Genomic DNA, 22,033 nt, shown 5'->3' on the forward strand with positions numbered 1-22,033 from the left:
AAAAAAGTCAAAATAATTGACTTTTCAAAAATATCATTTAATCCCAAGTCACAAGATACTCCATTACTGTAGAGCCAAAATGTGCTTCAAGAAATAGAAGACAGTGCTATGCTTTTACAGAGCTCCTGTTACTGTGGTTCTCTTAGTTTTAAAAACTTTGCATGAGAATGTAATTACCTGCTATGTGAAATCTTTTTAAGTGTAACAAAGGCACCATTAAATATTACAAACCTTAGCACTCCAAAGTACTCTTAAGACAAATGATTTGGAAACTATCCCATTTGAAGTTAAGATGGAGATCTGAAGTTTAAAAAATTCATGGAGATATTTCAGAAAGTTTGGATGGGAGCTCATACTCCTCTACATTTCTCTAATACAGCCTTTGCTCACACTTTGCTGCTTCTGCAGTTGAAGGAATTGAAGCCAGTTTGCCAAATGTTCCTGGAGTAGCACTCATCTCCTCCTGACGCAGACACGTAAAATAGGTCAGATCAAATATGTCCCATGAGTGCCTCTTCCCCTTCAGTGACTATAAATGGGACAGAGTGGCTGACTCAGCTGCAGAGATCTGATGTGAGATAAATCCCACACCACACAACTAACAATCCTGCAAGTTTTCTCAGAAGAAAAAAGTGGAAATGTTTCTTATCAAAAGCAATTTGAGAAAAAAAAAAGCCCAGTTTTTAAAATATCTAATATAACACAGTCATTTCTGAGAGAGTACTAAATTGCTGGAGTTAAAAGGAATCTGGTACACGTTGCTATTTCTCATGAGGTTTGTCAATAGGTGTAGCTTCCAGTCTGTCTGGGATTAGAAAATAAGTGAAAAATTGTGCAGAACCCATTTTGCTGTAATTCTCACTAGAGAACATCTACACATTTTGTGATATTTTGTAAAAGATTTCTTTTCCTGGTATTAATAAAAAACTAGACCACGTGGCAGACACCTCAAGAAGCAGAAGTAAAAAAGCCTCCACCATTTTCAAGAAAATTTCAGTCAAATTCTGCTCTTGTGTAAGAAAAATCAAAAGATTGCTTTAGTTTGGGTTGTTTGGGATTTTTAACAAAAGCAATTGACTTCTCTGAACATTCTGATCCTTAAATAAACCAAAGCTCATGGAGACTGTCAACAGATCTTTCAAAGAAAAATGTAGTTTTCAGAAAATTGAGGTTCTACAAGATAGTTCTAATGAAAAAAAATAATAGAATAAAATTATTTAATTTGAAGTAAATTTAACACTACAATGCATCTGTGCCAGATATGAATGGTGGGACTTTAGATAAAAGAAAGAGGTTGGATGGGACTCTGAGCAACCTGATATGGTTGAAGATGTCCCTGCTCATTGCAGGGGGATTGGACCAGGTGACCTTTAAAATGCCTCTTTCAACCCAAACCATTCTGTGATTCTATTCTGATTTTGTGACTTTTGGGTATTTTAAATGCCCCTTCCAGAGCGTGGCCTCCTGGATCAGGTGAGCAGGGGAGCCTGGCCCAGTGCCCAGATTGGGTTCTCCTGCCCATCGTGGACACACAAGATTTGAGGATACAACTTCCAGGATGAGGACTGGCAAATCCTTCACTCTGCCCTTGGGCTGACAAACCTTGCTGTTCAGGCTGAAAAAGTTCAGTGTTAACATAAAACCCCCAAATTTTAAAATATTTCAGTATTTTACCTTCTGCAAAAATAATATTTTAAAGTGGTTTATTCCATTAATACACTTTAATTTTCTATTTTATTTTTGCCCTGAGATGGAGCAAAAACAAATGTTAAAACATGAGAGGCTCCTATAAAGAAAAAATTCCACATGTTGAGCAGATAAAACTAAAACCTCTTTAAGGAATACTCTCTGCTGCAATTAAGGAATGAAAGCAAAAAACCACAAAAACTATCCAGGCAAAACCATCTCAAAATATAATGCATTTCCTTGTTCTGTTGGGTCATGTAAAACATAACTTTAGTATCTGTACTACACTGAAGAGTTTTAACCTAATGATCACACAAAACCAGTGGCTCAAGAAGTTTAATACAGCAGCTCTACACAGCCACACTGCACTTGGGAGCAATTTAAGATTCCTTGCTCTTCAAGCAAAAATTCACAATCATTGCTCAAATCACCTACATATAACAGCCAGAGATTTAGAGGAACTGCCATTTTATGTCACTGTAGTAATTTTTGAGGAAGAGTCAAATGTTTCCTTCATTATTTTAATTTTAATTTTAAAGAAAGTGATAAACACATTCCTATGAGTTTGTTTTAGAACAAACCTGTTCTGATAGCTGGGAGATCTGAGAAACTCTTTTGTTTTAAACTGCATATTCAAATAACTAGAAGTGCTATTAAAAGGAGCAAAGCAGTCTTATTTTTTTAAAATCTTTCACCTTCCTCCTTTAAAGAGGCCTTCAAAAGTTATGCTTCTTTAAACTCTGTGACTTCAAGTTTACAAAATCATAACAGATCTTCTTCAATCTGAACTATCTTTCTCGTTAATATTATCATCCTTGGTTTTTTTGTCTCCACACTAATTTTTTAAGCCTTTGTTCATTTGTGATAGTAAACCAAGGCAATGAAAAAAAATTGGTTCAGCTGTGGTTATAATATCCACCAATTTTATATAAGATCATGATAAATCAGCACACTTACTGTACTTCTTTCTACTTTATTCAATTACTTATTTTTTGAAGTGCCCTACTGAGCTATTTTCTCTTAAAATTCAGCATGCTTGCAGTTGAATCTTCCCTCTCTCACAGATGTCATGCACAAAGATGCACTTTTATTATTTCACACCCAAGAAGTAAAACAAATCCTAGTTCTGTTCCTTCCCATCACCTAGAGCACAGAAATTAGCTGCAGGCCACACTGAAATGCCACTTGCACACTCCAAAGTCCATGTTTTCAGCAGCTCTCACACACTGGTGAATACAGAACTGCCACCCAGCCTGTAAACACAGGCAGAAGGATGCAGGGGAGGCCTGGCTTAGCTGGGTAGAACTCCAGCTCAGCAGACCATAATAGTCTGTGTGTTCTGCCCTGATGTGACATTTTTCTAGTCACACTTTCTTACCTGGACTGACACCCAATTTACAATGCAAATACACAGCTTTTCTCTCACCAAGTTAGTTACATACTTTCCATGGCTACAGGAACCCAGTGGGAGCACTTTAATATAGAGACTTCTGGCCAGAACACAGTTATAAACACTTATTTAACTACTGTATTTTCTGCCCACACTTAGCCCTGCATTAGCAGCTCAGTAGCAAAAATCCATGGAATTTTGTTTCTCATGAAATATTTCTTATTCAGGGCCTGGTGAGCAAATCTTAGCATAAATTTTGATTCCCGATTACTGTGAATATATCTATTTCTTTTTCTTCTAAGGCATGTTTCTGAATTCCTGCATCTAGAATCGTTGTCCTCATCAGAATTGTTCTATCATTCTTCAGAATGCCCTCAGCACTGCAGCCTCCTGGCCCCATCAGTCTGTAAGGGAATCCAAGCATTATTCAGGGCTGCTATTTGTGCTTACTCAGTTTGCTCTTGTCAAAAGGGGCAAACAATACAAAGAATCAAATCAGATTAAACCAAAATCATTCTCTGACAGAAACCAGTGGCATTTGCTGAGGGAAAGAAGGTAAGAATGGGGCAATAGATCATAACACTCACATTGGTGTGACCTTCCCAGCTGCCAGCCATCCATCACCGTGGAATATCCTCAGATCTGCCAGGCCCAATACCAGCCTGGAGAGCTGATCCACCCACAGAGCAGATCCATGAAAAAACAGGAATCATCACTTTATTAATATTTTAAAGCCTCATATAATGGAATGGCAACGTATTACTGTAGGTAAGATTATTTTAAAAAATCACTATCTGAAATCATCCTTTTTGTCTTTGCACCACTTGAAAATTTTTTGGTAATTCATCCAACAAATACCATATGTGACTTTGAAAAAAATTCATACTGTGAAATCTGGAAGATACAGTCAAGAAGGACACTGAAGCTTTTTGTCAAATCTGAAAAATACTACTTTCCTGTTGCTACAGTAACATCTTCCTAACAAGACCTTTACATTTAAACACTGTCTTAAGAGAGTTCTAGGTCAAGTTAAAAAGCACAGTCAAGCTCTTCAGAGGAATCCAGATCATATTCAGCATGGGTAAGGATGGAACAGAAAAGGTGAACTGAAGTTTTTATCTATTTCCATAATGACTTCTCACTTGCTGAGGTCTGTCCTACTTTCTTTCCCCTTAGCCACCCAGTAGTCTCTCTTGTGAGGAGAGAATTCTCAATGGTCTCTAAGGAAAATACCCTAATAATTTTTTATCCTAGAGCAACTTATCATCTTCATTAAAAAAAAAAAAAAAAAAAAAACCAGCTTACATTTGCAAAAAGATATATTTGCAGAAATAAGTTTTCACCTCCTGAGATGAAACCAAGAAAAAAAGCTATTTCTAATTTGTCACATATGGAGAATAACAACACACAGATAATATATGAACTGAGAAATTGCAGAGTGAATACAAAATTCATTCATGAGACACCTGGGGATTCTGACAGGAATTTATATTTATTTTTTCTGTAACTATGCAATTATCTGACTGGTCTGTAAGGTAAGGTCCAGAGCTCAAGTCATTCTTCTGGGGAAGCACTGGCAATATGCATACTGAGAATCAGCTTTGGAAAAGGAAGAATAACCTCTTTCAGTTTTCATGCAGTTGTAAAGCATCAGTTAGTGGATTTTTGGCACCAATCTGATTTCAGAGAAATAATCATTTGCATCTTTTTACAGTCCCTCCTGGATGTCAGCAGACATCCTACTCATTGGAAAAGAATGAAAACCAAACCTTCTAGCTCATCTAGATTTGTGCCATATCAAATTTTAAAAAGCAAGTTAAATACACAAAGTCTTTTTATTGCACAAGGCACTACAAACAGCAGATTCAAGGCAATTTTAGGAATTTCTATCTAGTCTCATTTTAGAAACCTTGTTATAACTATCTTACTTGGAAATGCAATTAATTCTTTGAGTAACCTTGAACATGTATGCAAGCGACATCACTATGAAGTTGGAATTACAAATTTTTCTAGTATGTAAAATTTTGATGCCATTGAAGTGCTCAATTACCAACTAAATGAGTGAAATAAAGGTCTGGACTCTACAAAAACTGCTGTGGCCTATGTTTTTCCATGCTGAAAGCATAAAGGGTGAACACTCACGTTTACTAAGTGACAACAGCATTTACTGATAGTTGGGCACATGCTTACCTCTTTGCATTGGCAATCAGTACCAAAATTAAACAGACAGACTTAATCACAGCTTTCAGGTAATAAACTATTACAGAAATAGCTCTTCTTTGATTTATGAAGTGAAGAAAATATCATAATAACTGACATACATTATCCACAAATGAAATGTGACTAAAAATAAATTATGAATAAATAGAATCTAAAATACTGTGGTGGGAAGAAGTGGTAAGAAACTACTGAAATTAATATATTTCCAATAGAGCTGCCAGTTCAACTTTTACTTACAAAAACTAAGAAAAAGAGCAACTGTTGCATACTGACTCCAACATAACAGATAATATAGGAGTACTCTGACTCTCAGCTTAATAATGTGTGCTCAGGAAGAGTTGTATTGGCAGTGTGTAAATGGTTTGGGGGATTTGTTTTTTGGTTTTGGGTTGTTTTTTTCGTTTTTCTCAAAGTGGTGTTTAGTTGACATCAGTGCAACTGGGAAGGACTTTCCAAAAGTTCCACGGCAATGACGAAGCTGGTCAAACAGAGCTCTGTTAGCACAGCTGAGAGGAGCTGAAGGGCTGGAAGGTGGGTGGAAATCCCAGGTATGAATGGGCCTTCTCCCAAGGGAAACCACAGCAGAAAAGCAGGTTCTTCATGTAAAGTCAGTATGCATTTTGGGGGATGAGAGTCCACCAAAAATAATCTGTCCTTGGGAAATGTAATTAAGCATTCTGATAATTACCTTACTCTGACAGTCTGGTAAAGATTATAGGTTATGGAATGTTATGTGATCTTCCTCTGCACCTATTCTTTTGTATCATAGTTGTTTTACTGAACTCTGCATAGAGTAGAATACTTGCTTTTCATTTGAACATGAATGTTGTCTAGGCCTGGGGAGTGACTTAGCTGTGGCCAGCAGAACACTGCCCTCGTTTCCCAGAGTGACATTTCCACACAAGGTTACACTCACACCCCATTCTGTGGGATCAGGGGTGTGAAAGGGAACTCCATCAAACCACCACAGCCCATCATCTGGCAAGAAGAATTCCCCACACTGAGAAGAATTACACAGAGTATCTTTGTCAAATAGAAGGAAAACATGGGAGCTCCTGAGCCAAGTCTATCTTCGGACTACGACAGAGACCAATGGAAAACTGACTAGAAAGAAAATGTTCAAATATTTATTTGGTAATGCTTTGTCTCAAATAGAGCTAAACATATTCTATAAAATCAGGCAAGCCCTGTTTAAATATTTGGTGTCTTAAATCCCATTAAATCCAGGAACCCTGGATTAATACCAGTGGCATCAAAAGGAACTGATGCAACCCCTCTAATTTACATCAAACACAGAAACAAAGTCAGGAAAACTGGTTAAACTACTTATTAAAGGTTGTATTTTATATGCCTCTGTTGATAGCAGAGTCTCCTTGTGCAGGGATGAACTTTCATCTGAAAGCAACTTGATGTTACTCTAATTCCAGATGGACAAAAAGAAAGACCCTGAATGACAAGAGTGTTATGTGGCCAAACATATGTAACATAAGTTCAGATTCTGGCAGTTTCATGCAGACTTAGGTGAAGCTCATCCCCTGTTAATGCCCTACTATTTAATTTACACTCTCTGGCATGAGCCTCCCTAAACTGCAAGAGAAAGAAGCACAACCACACTCCTTTTACAACCATCAGTGGGTAGCTGATCCTTTCAGAGCTCTTCCCTACCTGCTAAACCGTGAAAACAGTTCTCTCAAGTAATTCTTCAATTAGGAAAGTTTGACAACTGGGTGCAATCAGTTCCTTCATTCAAGCTGTATCAGATTCTCCATCAAACCTGTGTGTTCCACTTTCTGAAACAGCAGCCATTTGACAGCTGTTTATTCTCCAGCCTGTGTCTTGTGTCCACTTCCTCCTCCCTGCTCAGTTATTTACTTTCAGATTACAAACTCATTAGAGCAGGTGTTACTCAGAGAAACAAAAGCAAACGGACAGAAAAGAACCCACCCTCATCCCTAGATCTTTGCTGGGCAGCATAAAACCCAGCACATATAGTACTAAAACAACCTTCCCATTCTGTTTTTCAAATGCTACTTGATTACACCATTATAAATTTTCTATTGTCTGAAAACGTGAGTGATTGCTTCCAAAGAACATGATTGTTTTCTTTTTCTGCAGCTCTTTACAATGGATAGCTTCAGTTAACTTCGGGTTTTCCTTCAAAATTTCAGTTTTCATTCTTGTCACATTTATTCTGAATGTACAATTTTTATAGCTGGTTTTTGTCCTTGGAATTTATCCCCTGCATCTAACATATGTTGGTAAACTGTAATTATGAGCTGACCTAGTTAACTAAAATAAATTTTCAGGTAGGTAGTACTAACAAGAATATTTTAACAACTTTAAAATTGAGGTAACACAAATTTGCAGAACCTGACCCCAGTTTTCAAGAGAAAAAAAAAATTAAGAAGAAGCACAACCAAACAAACACTTCTTAAATACAGACCAAGCAAAAATCAAAATTTAATGAATACTCTGCACTGAAGAATATTTGGGGTGGAGTTATGTCTGTCAACTGTGTTGCTTCTTCCAAGGTGACCTACCTAAATGCTTGATGATATTTAGCTTGGTATCTTGTTTTCAGCTATCTCCAAACAGTCATGACAGATGACTAATTCCCAAATTTCCTTTTCCTCTCCTGTTTTTCTTCCTTTAGGATGTTAAAGTAAGAACTGGGATAGTCACCAGTGAGTACAGCCATCTCCAACAAATGGAAGGAGTTGCATAATCCACAGATTGAGGCCAGGAAGATAAGAGCCAGTGTTTAGCTGAGGAGCTGGGCTGGGAGGTGTGGCCTGGTCTCAGAGGAGGTTTGGTGGAAGATTTTGCTAGTTTGAGTAAAGCATTGACTGACTACATACTGAGACTACTGAGCTTTGCTGAAATCTAGAACAGGAAGGAAGATTTCATGAGTAATAGCTCACTGAAGGTATTTGATAGTTAACATCTACCACAAGAGAGATCAAATAAAGCTGAAATGAAAGTATTTTATATATAAAGTATTCCACACTACAAATTAAAATTATAACAAACCATTTTTCTAAGACAAATAAACAATAATGTATACATTCTTAAAAGAAATAGAATAGACATTCACATTATTTGGTGGTGATTTTTCCACATTAATCAAGGCCTATAATCTTTGATGCTATTTTTTTAATTCAGCAATAAAGTGCAAATAGAATGTAATACCTGACTTATAAATCTACTCTGTAAGAGAGGCCAGGTGAACAGGAGACTATCTTTTACACAGACACAAGTCAAGATTTCATGCCTTTGAGACCTTAAGAGAAATAGTGGCATAAACTAATCCTACCCTCAAAACCCGTCTCCCTGTTGCCATGTCATGGACACCAGCACCAATACCAGCACTGGTTTCACTGCTTGCAAGCAAGGCTGTGGTTTAGGTCCATTTCTTTTTATTTCATCCAAACCAATACCCTTTACAAAAGCAAGATCAACAGTCACTGTCAGGAATAGCATAAAATTTTGTTACTGCCATTCTGTACTGCAAAGCTGCAGGCTGGTAGCAGTTCAAAAAAACCACAGGCAATTGCTTAACACACAAACTCTTCCTCAGGCCTGAGGATGAGGCATGACCTTCCAGGTAAAGTAAAGTTGTTTCCTTAAACAACTGCTCTGAGTTTAACTGAATTGCATCAACCAACTAAAAACTTGTAGAGAAAAAGACAACTTCTGCTCTTGGTGCAGAGCAGAATAGGAAGAGAAGAGGTTATAATATCTTTACACCTTTTAGGGCAGCAACAGACAGACAGGTAATCATCTCCTGCAGAATAATGTGAGCAGATTTCTGTGCACCAGAAATTCAAAACACCTCATTCAGCATCCACGACTGATTTTCATAAGGTACCTTGCAGAATATATTGAGGTTCAAACTTGAGAGATCAAAGATTAATTGGGGAAGAGGGAGTAAAACAGAGGGGCTTACAGGTATCTGGATATTTCCTGAGATTTGTTGAAATTTTTAAGTTCACTGCAATATGTAGTCTGTGTTTGGTCCCTGCTGCATTGTTTCCTATGAGGACATCTGGAAGTATGTGACATTTTGGGAGGCACAACTATCTCTGCACATTACCTTGTTCTTGCTGGCTGTGATTTCAAGCTTATGTAACCATCTTTGCATGCTGCTAAGCTATGACTGAAAGAAGAGACCTTACACCCACTACAACCAGCTGTACTTCCCATAAAACTTCTAGTTACTCATTTTACATGTAAAAACAGCTTGTTAAATCAATGTGTTTCTTGGAAGCAAAATAGGTAAGCATTGTAAGCACTAACCCTCTGTCCAGAGACACTGTGTATCAACAAACTAGATGTGGTATTTAAGTACCATTTGATGAAACAAACTATAGGGGAAAAAACCACAGTAAGATGTGGTAATTTACTAAGCTACTTCTCAAGAAATTCCTTCTCAAAAAGAATAAAATTTATAAAGTTCCTCTAATCTTTTAAGAACTAAAACTCCCTAATTGTTGGATGAGTGCAGCTGTTCTGAATGGCAAACTCCTACTGAGAATGCAGGAAAGTATTGACATTGTGGAATGGTAGAGGTAGATATAGAACCCTTCCACCACGTCACAAATAAAGGCCCTAAAACTCACATTAAAAAGTTCATTAATTTATGTACACGTTAACATCCATTCCCTTGACTGTCCTTAACTCAGGTCTTCATGGTCCCTTTCCTTCAGCTCTCTAATACCAGACTCCCCTGCCTTCTTCTCTGTCTTGCCTGCAGACCTCCTGCACGTTTACCTGCTTTTTTTCCCTTTGCTTGCTCATTCTGTTATGCCCATTTCTCCTCTGTCTCATTTGGAGGTCCTCTTCACTTGTTTGCAACTACCAGAGGCTGATTTTCTCAGAGAAATTTCTTTCAAGTATCACAATTATCCATCAGTCACCTCACTTCAGTCCCTTACGTGACAAACCTGCTTGACTACTCACAAAACCTCCCTACACAGCTCCCTGGCAAGATGTCAGAAAGGTTTTGAAGAAATCTAGCTGGTGAGCCTCAAGAAACCTTACTTTAGTTTAAGCTACTTCATTAGTCTCACCTAGAGGGGAAAGACAGGTGAATCACCCTCCAAATGTGTTCAGCTCTCCCCAAGTTTAACCTGAGCATCTGATTTTTGAAGAGCTGAAGTGCAGCACCCACCTTGTAGATATTTACAGGTGCTTGTCCTAGCCTGGGAAATGAATTAAGATAATACTAAGTGGAAAGCAATAGCTGCACTCAGGGAAACATTTATCTGACCTGTGTTGGATATGTACAGTTGGGTAAAATTAATTGAAATTTATAAACTAGAAATAGGTTAAAAGGAGCCTAGAGTGATTAGCTCAATTAATTACATTTAGTTAGATGATTCCCAACCCTTACATAAAGAGAAATAAATCTTTTCTATTCCCAGAGCAGTTTCTCATAGCGTATATGCATTTCTTGACTTCATTTCTTTGCCACAGCTTTGGCCTGAAAGAATGAGTTGATAGTTTTATTTTGCAAATCCCTTATCCTTCTAGTCACCTTCCTTCATTTTCTCATGCCTCAAACTCATACACTGAAAATCTCAGGTTTGCTGCTGCAATTGACTGTTTCTTCCAAGAGAAAAGGTAACTCGATTTAATCTTAAATTTACAATTTCACAGATCATACGTAACTCACTAATCTCCATTTTTGATCTCCTATTCTAAAGATTTAATTTCTCATTCCAGCATACTCCTCTCTATTCCTTGGCTTCTCTTCTGCTCGCTTCCTTTCTTCATCTGTATCTTCACCTGCTTACTCCTCATTTGCAAATATAAAACTGTTTGACCAACAACAATATTACTCACTGCCTTCCTGGACTATTAATAATGACCATGCTGAGCCCAACCAAATCCACATCCAGCTCAGCACTCCAGTGATGGAAGCTAGCAGTGATCTTTGCCTCTTGGTGACTTTCCATCCTCTGCCAAATTTATGACCAAAACCAAATCAATCTTTCTTCCAGTTACTGAATTTCCTCCCAAATCTGCCTGTGTTGCCTAAACACCAACACAGGTTTTGGCAAGACAGTAGATACACTGATTTTGTAAGAATGACTGCAGAGATTTTAGCAAAATTTTAGGCTACATTGTCAGTGAGATGAGACTGAAATATGTATCATTCTCAGGCAGCTGGAATACACAATGCCTTTTGACTTGTACAAGCCTTCTTACAGACTTGGATACATATGAATGATGGCAACCACCTACATCTGAGCTCATGTTCTTATGCTCTCTTTCCAGGCAGTGGAAATCTGACTGACACAGGGGACCTCAGCTCCTGCTTCTCAATGAGCTCAGCACCCCCAGGGACTGCAGCTGCACTTTCCTCTCCATGGCAGCTCAGCACAGAGCTGTCTGTAACCCACACTGCTCACAGTCACAAAGTACACAGGCCACTGCCTGTCTATCAGCAGTGTGTCAACATGACCTGCCCTGGGCTGTGTCAGCAGAGCTGCCCAAATGTTCCGGGATCCAAGGAGGAGCAATTCTCCCTCAGCAGGCTGGCTGACGTCATGGCACCATGATGGTGTGCTGTGGGAAGTTTTAGAAGGGCTGGGGCACACTCAGGTAGGAAGCACAGACTAGATAATCTTGCCAAAAACTTCTCTGTTTTCTCTTAGTCAGTAAGACAAACAAGAACACAGAAAAACTCCCAAGGAATCCCATCCTATCTCGGGGCCTCTCGCTGCTCAGAGTGACCCTGAGAAATGTTAGAAAGTCTCTTTTCCCAGCCTGGTGCTCAAAGAAGGAGTCAGAGCTCTTCATTTCTCAGTCTCAAGGTTGTTTATTGTTCCTTATCTATAAAATATTTTCTCCTGTCCAGCTGAGGTCTGTTCAGCAAGACAGTCCAGGCACTCTGCCTGCCCCTGGGGCAGTGTTATGTTTTTATACTATAAACTACCTGTACAATGGTTACAGTTACTGTCCAGTACCTATCACCTGTGTTAGACAGTGAGCTGCTACTCTAAACCAATCCGTGAGTGCCAACACCACAGCAGAAGATGGAGGCCAAGAAGAAGAAGAAGGAGAAAGGCTGGACACGCCCAGATCCCTCCAGCTTGCCCCCTGAACACCCATTCTTAAAACCCCAAAAAATCTATTTTTCATCCTGTGATAAATTCACTGTCATTCTACTTAGGTGTTGTGGCTTGCAGATCTTCATCTAAGGTTGGTAACTTGCTCCATGGGTCATAATCAAAACCACAGAGGCATCTTGGGCTCTGTGCCAGGGTCCCTGAGCCCCCTGGCAGGGGTCTGGGCTGCTCAGGACAGCCAGAGGGATGTCCCGGGTTCCAACAATCCTATGGACAGCCTTAAGAGCACCCTGCAACTGCTTCCTTTGACTGATAGAAAATAATTCACTTCCTGTCCACTTGCAACTCTGAACACAAACGAGTTACAGTAAAAAATCTATTGGAGAACAGTCATGGCATGATGCCAATAATATGAATGCATGTTCTTACCTGTAATTCAGTGGAACTGACAGATAGACATGCCTTGATATCAATCTACCTTAAAGCTGCTTTTTAATGTAATTGATAACTTAAGAAACATTTCTAGGATATGCAAAAATATTTTTGATGAAGGGGAGAAACCAGTTTCCTACACTGAATCCTTCACATTCTGAGCACACAGCCTTGTCTTAAATAAATTATTTTGCTGTTATTTTTATTTTCTAGTATATCATAAATTACACTCCACCATCAATAATTACATCAAATAAAGCCATTATTAAAAAACCAGAGTGTCTATGAGAAGTTCCAAATTAATGCAACTGGAAAGTCAGGCAATTTTTTTTTGTACAGAACAGATGGTAAAACTCTAATTCTCCTACTTTCTCAGCCAGTCTGCTACCAGCCCCAAACAAGAACTTTGGTCCAAATGCTACTGAAGTCGGTGGGAAGTTTGATGTTGACTTCAGTGAGCTTCAGCTCAATTGCTGCAAGAGGCAAAACTCCATTCCTCATGGACCTTCAGAGCCGTTAACAATGGTGGCTGAGAACAACAGCTCCGGTAGTTTTGTCAAGGTAACATCCATCCAACAAGAACTAAACCAAGACACACTTCTTTGCCATTCCCCATGTGACATCCATAGATGAAATGCATCTCTGTTGCTGCCTCCTTTGGATAGTGTTCAAAACACTGAATGAAATGCAGAAAATCTAAATAAATAATTTTTTCACCTGTCCTACTCTTTATTTAACTCTCTACCAATTTAAGAATCAACACTGGAGAAATGCTTTTCACCAATAATAACTGAAGTCCTTGCTGTTGCAGTTTCTTAATTCTGATCAACTTTAGCCACTTGCAACTCCTAACCCACTTCTAAAATATTTTTTTCAGTGGTTAAATATGCACACAGTACTTTGTGAAAGTACTAAACTTAACATGCAACATTTTTTAAGTCTTTGAGTAAAGATTCTATCCTCAATTACATTTAAATCCTAGACACTGTATGTGTCAGGAACTCACAGCTAAAGGTTTAGGAGTATATTTCATATTTACCAGCTGAAATGTGACTTGTCTTTTTGTTAGCAAGTTAAAAAGTAAATTCACACTCATTTGACAGACAAAAATTCTTCCTGTGATTACTTCAATACAACTCTGAAGGAACTTTTACACCCGCTATGGAACAAATTTACGTAGTGTGTGGAACAAATGTTTCTGGAAATTTCCACAACATATCAATGTACTCATTTAATAGGAAAATGCATACTGAAAAATGGGATTGCACACAGCACAAAAGATCAAATTATATTGCAAAATTATATTCACAGAAGGTTATAAGCATCGTTTTACACATTAGAGGTCAATGTGAAGGCACTGCAGCAGGCACATTTACTCTTTCCTGAAACATATGAGGACAACCTCTGCTATAAGCAGCAGTGGTTTAGGACTAATGAAAGAACATGATTAAGAATGTTCACAGCTTACTTTGTTATTGAGTTCTCTATCTCACCCAGCCTACCTATAATGAAAATAAAGTACCACTGCAACTTTCTGAATCAATTAGTCTACTTAAAAGGCTGAGCAATGAAAATATTTCAGTAGTTGGAGCTGCAGCTTTTATTGAAGGTACTGCTTAGTGTTACAACCATCAACACAAGAACGGAATAACCCAAACCTTTGCAACTGAGCAAACATGATCAGGATGTATTTTTCCACAGATGATTACTTTGTAAAACACTTAAAAAGAAGTTCCATAATCCTAAATGAACTGTATCTCATAAATTAATAAAGATTTCTTTAGAATATTAAACTCCCAACCCCAGTGTTTCATTAAAGACTAATGAATACTACTATGTACTCAGCTGATTTTTTTTTCTGTGAAAAAGAGAAGAATCTCTCTCCTGGCCAAGACATGGGCAAGAAAAAGAGAGAGGAAAAAGACTTTACTTTTCCTTATTTGTTCACATTTAACAATATATCACTATAAATCATCATAGAATGATGAATGATGAAGGTAAATGTCAAGAAATGGAAGAATATGTGCCTGTGTTGGTAATTGCACCTTAACAAAACACCTCACCACAGGAAGAATCTACAAAGCTTCATGAATTATAGAGGTAGAAGAAGCAGGAGTCCAAATCTTGTATCTTAGTTAACTCCTACTTTAAATCTTCTAATTTCTTTAAAAAGTTCGTAATTATGTTGCAAACTAAAGGTCAACATTTAAAGATGCTCACTATACTGGAAAGTGCAGACAAAAGTTGACCACAAAAAAAAAGGGAAAGAATGAAATTGGATTAATCCATTCCATGAAATGGTAAAGGTCATGAACTTCTGCTTCCCAAACAACTTTTAGGAAGAATTCCTGAAATAATGGGGAAAAAACCAATAAAAACATGTTTCTATAATTACTTTGCTTTTAAGACAGTTTTCAGCACACATTCTAGAGGTCTCATGTGCATCTGTCTGTCTTCAATTTTCATTTAAAGAAGATGAGACTGTGCACAAGAAAAAAACCAAATTAGTATCTTTCACATATAAGCAGAAATACTCCCAAAAATTGGATACCTTGTACAATAACAGTTATGTCCCCTGATTGTGTCTAAAAATTGTACTCCAAAATTGAACAGAATCTACAATAATAAATAGTTTGAACTCAAGATTAATGAGATCTGAAACACTGGTCAATAAAAGAAATAAAGGAACTCTAATGGAAGAGACAGCTAAAACTGTTTCACTTCAAGCAATGCAAACATTTTCCTGCATCTTGTCAAACACAATCAATCCCTTCCCATCTTCAACAGAGATCCCTGACATATCAGTGAGGTCCCTGTCCCAGCAAGAAGTAGGGAGGCTCAGCTTGTTTTGCTGCCTTTAAAATGCCTCCAAATTATTCCTCCTGAGCAGTGGATTCACTGTGTAAAAGCAAGGCTGCTCTTCCCCCAGTCCCTTCCATGCAAGGACAGCCTTAACTGGCAGGCAGGGATCCTTGCCGAGGCAAGAGCACGGGGAAGCTGGAGGGAAGTAACAAACACACACATTGTTTTTGTGTTTCAGCTACAACAAACTGAAAAAATACTCTGAGACCCAAACTGATTTGCAGTTTGTGTTTATGGAGACAGAATCAAAATCTGACTACTTCGAAAGCACAGTGCAGGCTATTGCATTATTAGAGGTAAAAATTACAGCTATTACTTGCAATATTTTTATGCAAGCTTTCTCTTCAGCAGATTAGGAGAAACAGTCTATATCTATAGCAACCAGGAGAGAAGAGGGATGGATAAATTCAGTCCAAGCCATTTCTCCTTAAAACCTTGCATCACTACAGCAAGCATAATAGCTCATTTTTATTGCCACTTGACTGAAGCCTCATTATAAACATGGTCAGCTGATTTTAATTCCTTCCTAATAAACAGAATGTACATGAGGAAAACTGCAGCAATATTCCTCTGGAAGGCTTTCTTTGTTTCTTAAAGGAATTTAATTTTTTTGTCTTAGAAAAAGATTTCTTAGGGATAGTTTATTTAGCTTTCACTCTGATCTCCATAACCACCCTAGGTAGACGTTAAAATGCGAAAAAATACAAAATTCTCCTAGTCATGACCTTCTTGACTTAAAGTGAGCTTTGGAAAGATACTGTAAGTGAAATGAGGCTGACCCTATAAATAGATATTAATATAATAGACAATTCAGGTGAGCATACAGTGCTGAATGTCTCAGTGCAAGGAAAGAACTGCCAGGGAGACTGTCACAGGAGAATTGCATCCATTTGAAACAGAGTTTGTTTCCAGGATCCCTTCATGCCCGTGTGGGTCACTTCCTAGGTGGGGACGTTTAGTGCAGCTGGTACCTTCTAAATGAAGAAGGAGTCGGTCAAGAATGTCTCAACACAAAGTGGCTGTTTAATGGTCCGCACTGGGCAGCACTGGGGATTTACTGACGGCTCTGAAAGAGCCTTAAGCCGGAGCCGGGGCTGACTTCCACCTCCAGCAGCACGAGTTGGAGGGGGGACTCCACCAGAGGCAGCATCTGGGGGATTGTGGCCCGAAGATTTCCTGTCTCCTTCAAATATACGGGCAGTTCGGTGGGCTGAATCCAGCAAACCGGGAGAAGAGTTAAATATGTGGAGACTGGAAGCATTTTCGGGGACTCGCCACTGGCGCACCTCGATTTTAGGGGCCTCGTGAGCGGAAGTTTTCAGCATGCGGGGCCAGCGGGTGAGAGCCGCCCCGCAGAGCTGTCCCCCGAGACGGGACACGCCGGGGGGCAGGAGGGGCGAGGGGCCGGGAGCGGGTCGTGACAGACCCGGGGACGGGCACGGGCAGCGGGAGGCGGTGCGGAGGCACCGGCGAACGGGGCCGCTTCTCCGGAGCCGGAGCTGAGGGACCAGAGGACGGAGCTCCGGAGCCGGCGCTGAGGGGCGAGCGGACGGGGCCGCTTACCCGGAGCCGGTGGAGAGGGACGGGCGGACGGGCCCCCCTCAGCGTCCGCCGTGCGGGCGCGGCCGCCGGGGCCCTGCCGAGCTGCCAGCGGGGAAGCTCCCGGGCAGCAGCGCGGGGTGCGCCCTCCGCCAGCCCCGCGCCCCCCGCCCCCGGCCCCACTCACCGATCCGCGCCTCGGCGGCGGCCCCCGCGGAGGGCGGCTGGATGCGCGGGGCGGCGGCGAGCACCTGCGGCGGCGGCAGCGGCAGCAGCAGCAGCAGCGGCAGCAGCGGAAGGACGGAGCCGAGCGTCCCCATCATGCCTGGCCCATCGCATGCCCCGCTCCCCTGCCCGCCGCCGCCAGCCCTCACTCCATGCCGCCCGCCCGCCCTGTGCCTCCCGCGGCCGCTCCCCGGCTCCGGCAGCCGCAGCAGATTCAACACCCAGGACAGCGACCAGCGCCGCCCGCCCCCGGCCCCGCCCCGGCCCGCCCGGCAGCCGTGAGGGGGGAGCGCTCCCCACCGCCCGCTCCGCCCTGCCCGCCCCGCCGGGACCGCGGGGAAGCGGCTCCCCCGGGCAAGGGCAGCGCTGGGGCTCCCCCGGCCCTCACCGGCCCTGGCGGGGACCCGGATCCTGCCCGGCAGCCCCCGTAAAGATGGCTGGGCATGGGAAGGGAGTTAATGTGCTTGTTTCACACACCTGTACGGGGAGACAATGGAGCCGTACAGGGGCAGTGGCCATAAACCGAAACACGAGAAGTTTCACCTCAACAAGGGGGAGAACTTCTTTACGTTGAGGGTGTCAGAGCACTGGAACAGGCTGCCCACGGAGGTCATGGAGTCTCCCTCTCTGGAGGCATTCCAAACTCTCTCGGACATGTTCCTATGTCACCTGCTCCAGGTGACCCTGCTTTGGCAGGGAGGTTGGGCAAGGTGATCTCCAGATGTCCCTCCAGATGTTGGAAGGGACATCCAACCCTAAAAATTTTGGGATTCTGTGAAACCAGTCCACCCTATCAAAGTTTTGTCCTGAAACATGTGCCAGCTGAGTGGATCCTCCCTGTGATCTCCTCAGCAGCTGTTTGTGTACCAATGCTTTCTCTGGTAAAGAAAATTACTGGCTATTCCAAAGGATTTAAAGAGCCTTCAGGTAAACAAACACTTCTGTGAGTTTGCCTGGGAGACATCCACAGGTATGCCATGTTCATCCTCCCCCTCCTGTCCCTAAATCACTCTGTGCAAGTCGGAGCATCGGTCCAGGCTGCCAGGAGGGATCAGGAGTCTCAAGCTCATGGAGTCCCTCCTGGCTCACAGGCTCTCCTTTTCTCACAAATTCACTGTAGCAATACTCAGCCTTTAATCACAGCCACCAAGGTGACACAGCACAGGGGCCATGTCTCCATACAGGGGGATGTGTTTTTGGCCAGGACAGCCAGCTTCATGCCGCACCATATGATGTTAGTCCCAGCCCCCTCTTTCACTTAAACATCTACTTTATTCTTCCTGAAGTTTCAGATTCCCATGACCTTCAGGTAAACAGCTCTAACTACACCTGACATGCTTCATCTCTACCTTTGCCCAGACTGAGACATGCTCGAGGTATTTAAAAAGAGTAACAAATTTAGTACATGAAGTGGCTTTGCCATAGAGCAGAAAAGCAAATTACGAAAGTCCACAGAATAGGCTAACCCTGGAAGAGCAGAGCCCTTCCTCCTTTCTCTTTTCCAAGAGTTGGGGCAGGGGGGCTGGGGAGAACAAGGGGCACTTACAGACAGCTGCAGACAACTCTTGTCCTCTCAGTTTTGCTCTGTGGGAAACCATGAACCTCTATGCTGGAAAAAAAAAAATCATTGCTTCTAGAACTGGTGCAAAGTCACCTCCTTTCCTTTGTGGTTAAGGTTGGTGACTCAGATGCAAAAAGGGCAATACTTGATTCAGAAAACAGAAATTTCAGAAAAATGTATTGATACTGGATGGTCTTTTTGAACATTTCTGCTCTTGAGGTCTGTTACATGACTGTTTATGTCTTGCAGAAGAGTGGTTTCACTAAGCCAAAAGGTCCCTTTACCTCAGAAAAATCAATTTTGACGACACTGAGAGAAATCTGAGCACTATAAGAGGAGAAACAAAAAAGGAGGGAAAAGCATTCTGGGGAAAGGACAAGATGAGAAATGAAAGTGCTGAAACATAAATTAGTATATTCTCATGGGTTATGCAAACCATCTGGCTTAAAAAGCTAGTAGTGGGAACAAGGAAAAAGGTCATCAGAATTAGCAGAGAACTGCAAAACAACTGAAGGTAAGAAAGCAGCAAATGGCAGGCACAGCGAGAGAACAAGTTGTACATCAAAATACAAGATAGCAGTGATATTACTGGGAATCGGTGCAGCTCTGCAAGGAATGATTTGCATAGTTCCTGTGAATTTATGATCAAATACTATGTAGATTTTAAAAGGAAATTAAAATTCTCATAGCCACTCTGTGCAGAGGATTAGCAAAATAACAACATTTGTTCAAAAGCATTTGAAGCAATATGAAAAATCAGGACAAGAAAGGGCATTCATCGAGGACAGGAGGAAATCCTTGAATATCCAAATCCAGTAAAAACGGAGGCAGGTGTCAAGGAAAGAGTAAAGAGTCAATCAGCAGGTGAATTAGGCATTTGGAGATAACTCAAGTAGCAATTCTCAGGACTGGGAAGTGCAAGGCATTCCCTGCCTGGTTGTATTTTACAGTTTTGTAGTAGACTTCGCCTAACAAAGAAACACAGATCTGTCTTAAAGCCCCAGGAGCAGACAGATTGAAGTAATGTCTATTAGGTATAATGAATTTTGTTAATGAAGTGTAAAAACTGCAAGGCTTGAGTCTGTGTGCAAATTAGATGAAAAACAGTATCACAGTGTAAATAACGTGTCACATGCATCTTCCTTGCTGCTTCACAGTCATTTTATCAAGACAATTATCAGTGCCAAGGTTTTCAATAGCTCATATAATAAATTAAGCATCCATGTTTAGGTCTACCAACCTTGTGAGGTTGTTTTGATTGTGGTTTTTCTTATCATGTTTTCAATAAGTTTCTGAACTGTGGAAAAAGAAATCCTAAAGTGCGCAAGTCATTTGTGAAAATTTCTAGAAAGGCTAGAGAAATTACTCCATTCCCGAAGTCAGGGATGTTGTAGTGCTCAAACAGAACTGTAGGACTTCATAGTTTTGAAAAACAGTATCAGCAAATTATTTCTCTAAGGGCAAATTTAAATCTTTTTGGTGAGGGGTTCTAAAGATAATATTGAAAGGTAGGGTGGAATATCAGCTCTCCTTGCTAGTGTGTCTGGAGGTGAGGGTGAGGCTTCATGAAAGAATGACATTGGGAATTACAGAACTGAAAAATTCAACCCAATGAAAATCCAGTCCAACACACTGAGGTTTAGCATGTCCTTAATTGCTGGAGCTAAGTCTTTTTATGATGCCCATTTAGATGTGGAAAACATGCAAGACAAAGTAAAAGGAGAGCTGGCTAATCTATATGATTTTATGCATGTGAAAGATTTACATCCTTATCCATGGCAACCACAGCTGAACAGGAGTTTTTCAAGGGAACACTTTTCTGTTTGAAAATGCTGTGTTGTCTGACTAAGGCTTTTCATGAGAAATAGACATGTTTTAATCAAAAATCCACTAATAAGGGCTAGAAAAAAAGATCCAGAGGGGGCCAGAAATGATCCCAGCATGGCTAATTAGCCAAGTAGCCAGGACACTTGTGTGGCCTGGTGGTATTTTAAAGGGTCAAATTGTTGCTCTGGTTGATTCAAAGACATGAACTAACCACTGGTTATTTAGGTCAGCCTCTCTCAATTTCACTGGGCCATCCAGATTATATTAAGATTATATTAAGATTATATTAAAGGCAAATGGCCCTGCTAGAAAAGACCTTGTAGGTACTAGTTTAGCATGGGAGAGGCAAGAAGATCATTATAGGATTTATTTTGTTGATTTGTTACTGTTTAGAATGAAATATTAGGAGTAGGGAATTAATCAGCTGGGGATTGAGTTAATAGTAGAATTTTTTAGAGATGTAAGAACACAAAGTGCCAAAATTACACAAACCAGACATTGATTGAGTGTAAACAAGAAACACAGGATTCAGTCAAAGTAGAACACTGCCAAAAAATAAGTTAGGCATAAAGATACACAAAAGGGAAATACTCTTAATACTTATCAATTTGTAAATAATTGTGATATGAATAAAATGTTGTAAACAGAATTTAAATAATACAGGATAGTTAGAGGCTAAGTATTATAATTTACAACACAAATGTAAAATCTGAGTTTTACTGTGTACTTAGTTAGTGAGGTTGTGTTTGAAAGCCTTTGCAGGTCTGTTTTACTATTTTCAAATGGGAATTATATTTATAAGCATAGGTACACCTGTGTGATTGTAGAAATTGTATATTTTTACTGGGTAGAAGTGCATGTTTCATCCAAGGATCACAGAGCTATTTGTCAGTTTATCCAAGTATAAAGAAGAGCCTGAACAAAAGGTCAGTTCCTGCTATGCACTCTACCTGCACAGACAAACAAGCCCTAAGAGAAAAAAAAAACCCATTAAAATTACCTTCTTCATTTTCTTTCTTCCTCTCATCCCCCTGTCCCCTCCACTCCCCCTCTCCAAATCAAAACTTCTGAGCGCATTAATTGCAGATCATTTGTCCTGCTAATGGGCCCAAAGTCCACAGGGAACAATACCTATCAGGCAGTTTATCTTTGATTCAGTAACCTAGATATCTTGGCAGAGCTTTAAGATGTATTGGAGGGTTAAGGGTGAAAGGAGAG

The 22,033-nt window shown here is 40.5% G+C and overlaps 1 protein-coding gene across 1 annotated transcript in view; it reads right to left on the reverse strand.

Moving 5' to 3' along the window:
* Nucleotides 1–17,620, reverse strand: part of PTPRN2 (protein tyrosine phosphatase receptor type N2) — a 635,829-nt gene extending 618,209 nt beyond the window's left edge. Inside the window, exon 1 of the mRNA XM_036405382.2 lies at nt 17,390–17,620. Coding sequence (XP_036261275.1) covers nt 17,390–17,525 — 136 coding nt within the window. The 5' untranslated portion in view covers nt 17,526–17,620. The remainder of the gene's footprint in view (nt 1–17,389) is intronic.
* Between the last annotated feature and the right edge of the window lie 4,413 nt (nt 17,621–22,033).

The sequence above is a fragment of the Molothrus ater genome, chromosome 1 (assembly GCF_012460135.2).
Source record: "Molothrus ater isolate BHLD 08-10-18 breed brown headed cowbird chromosome 1, BPBGC_Mater_1.1, whole genome shotgun sequence".
Classification (NCBI taxonomy): domain Eukaryota; kingdom Metazoa; phylum Chordata; class Aves; order Passeriformes; family Icteridae; genus Molothrus; species Molothrus ater.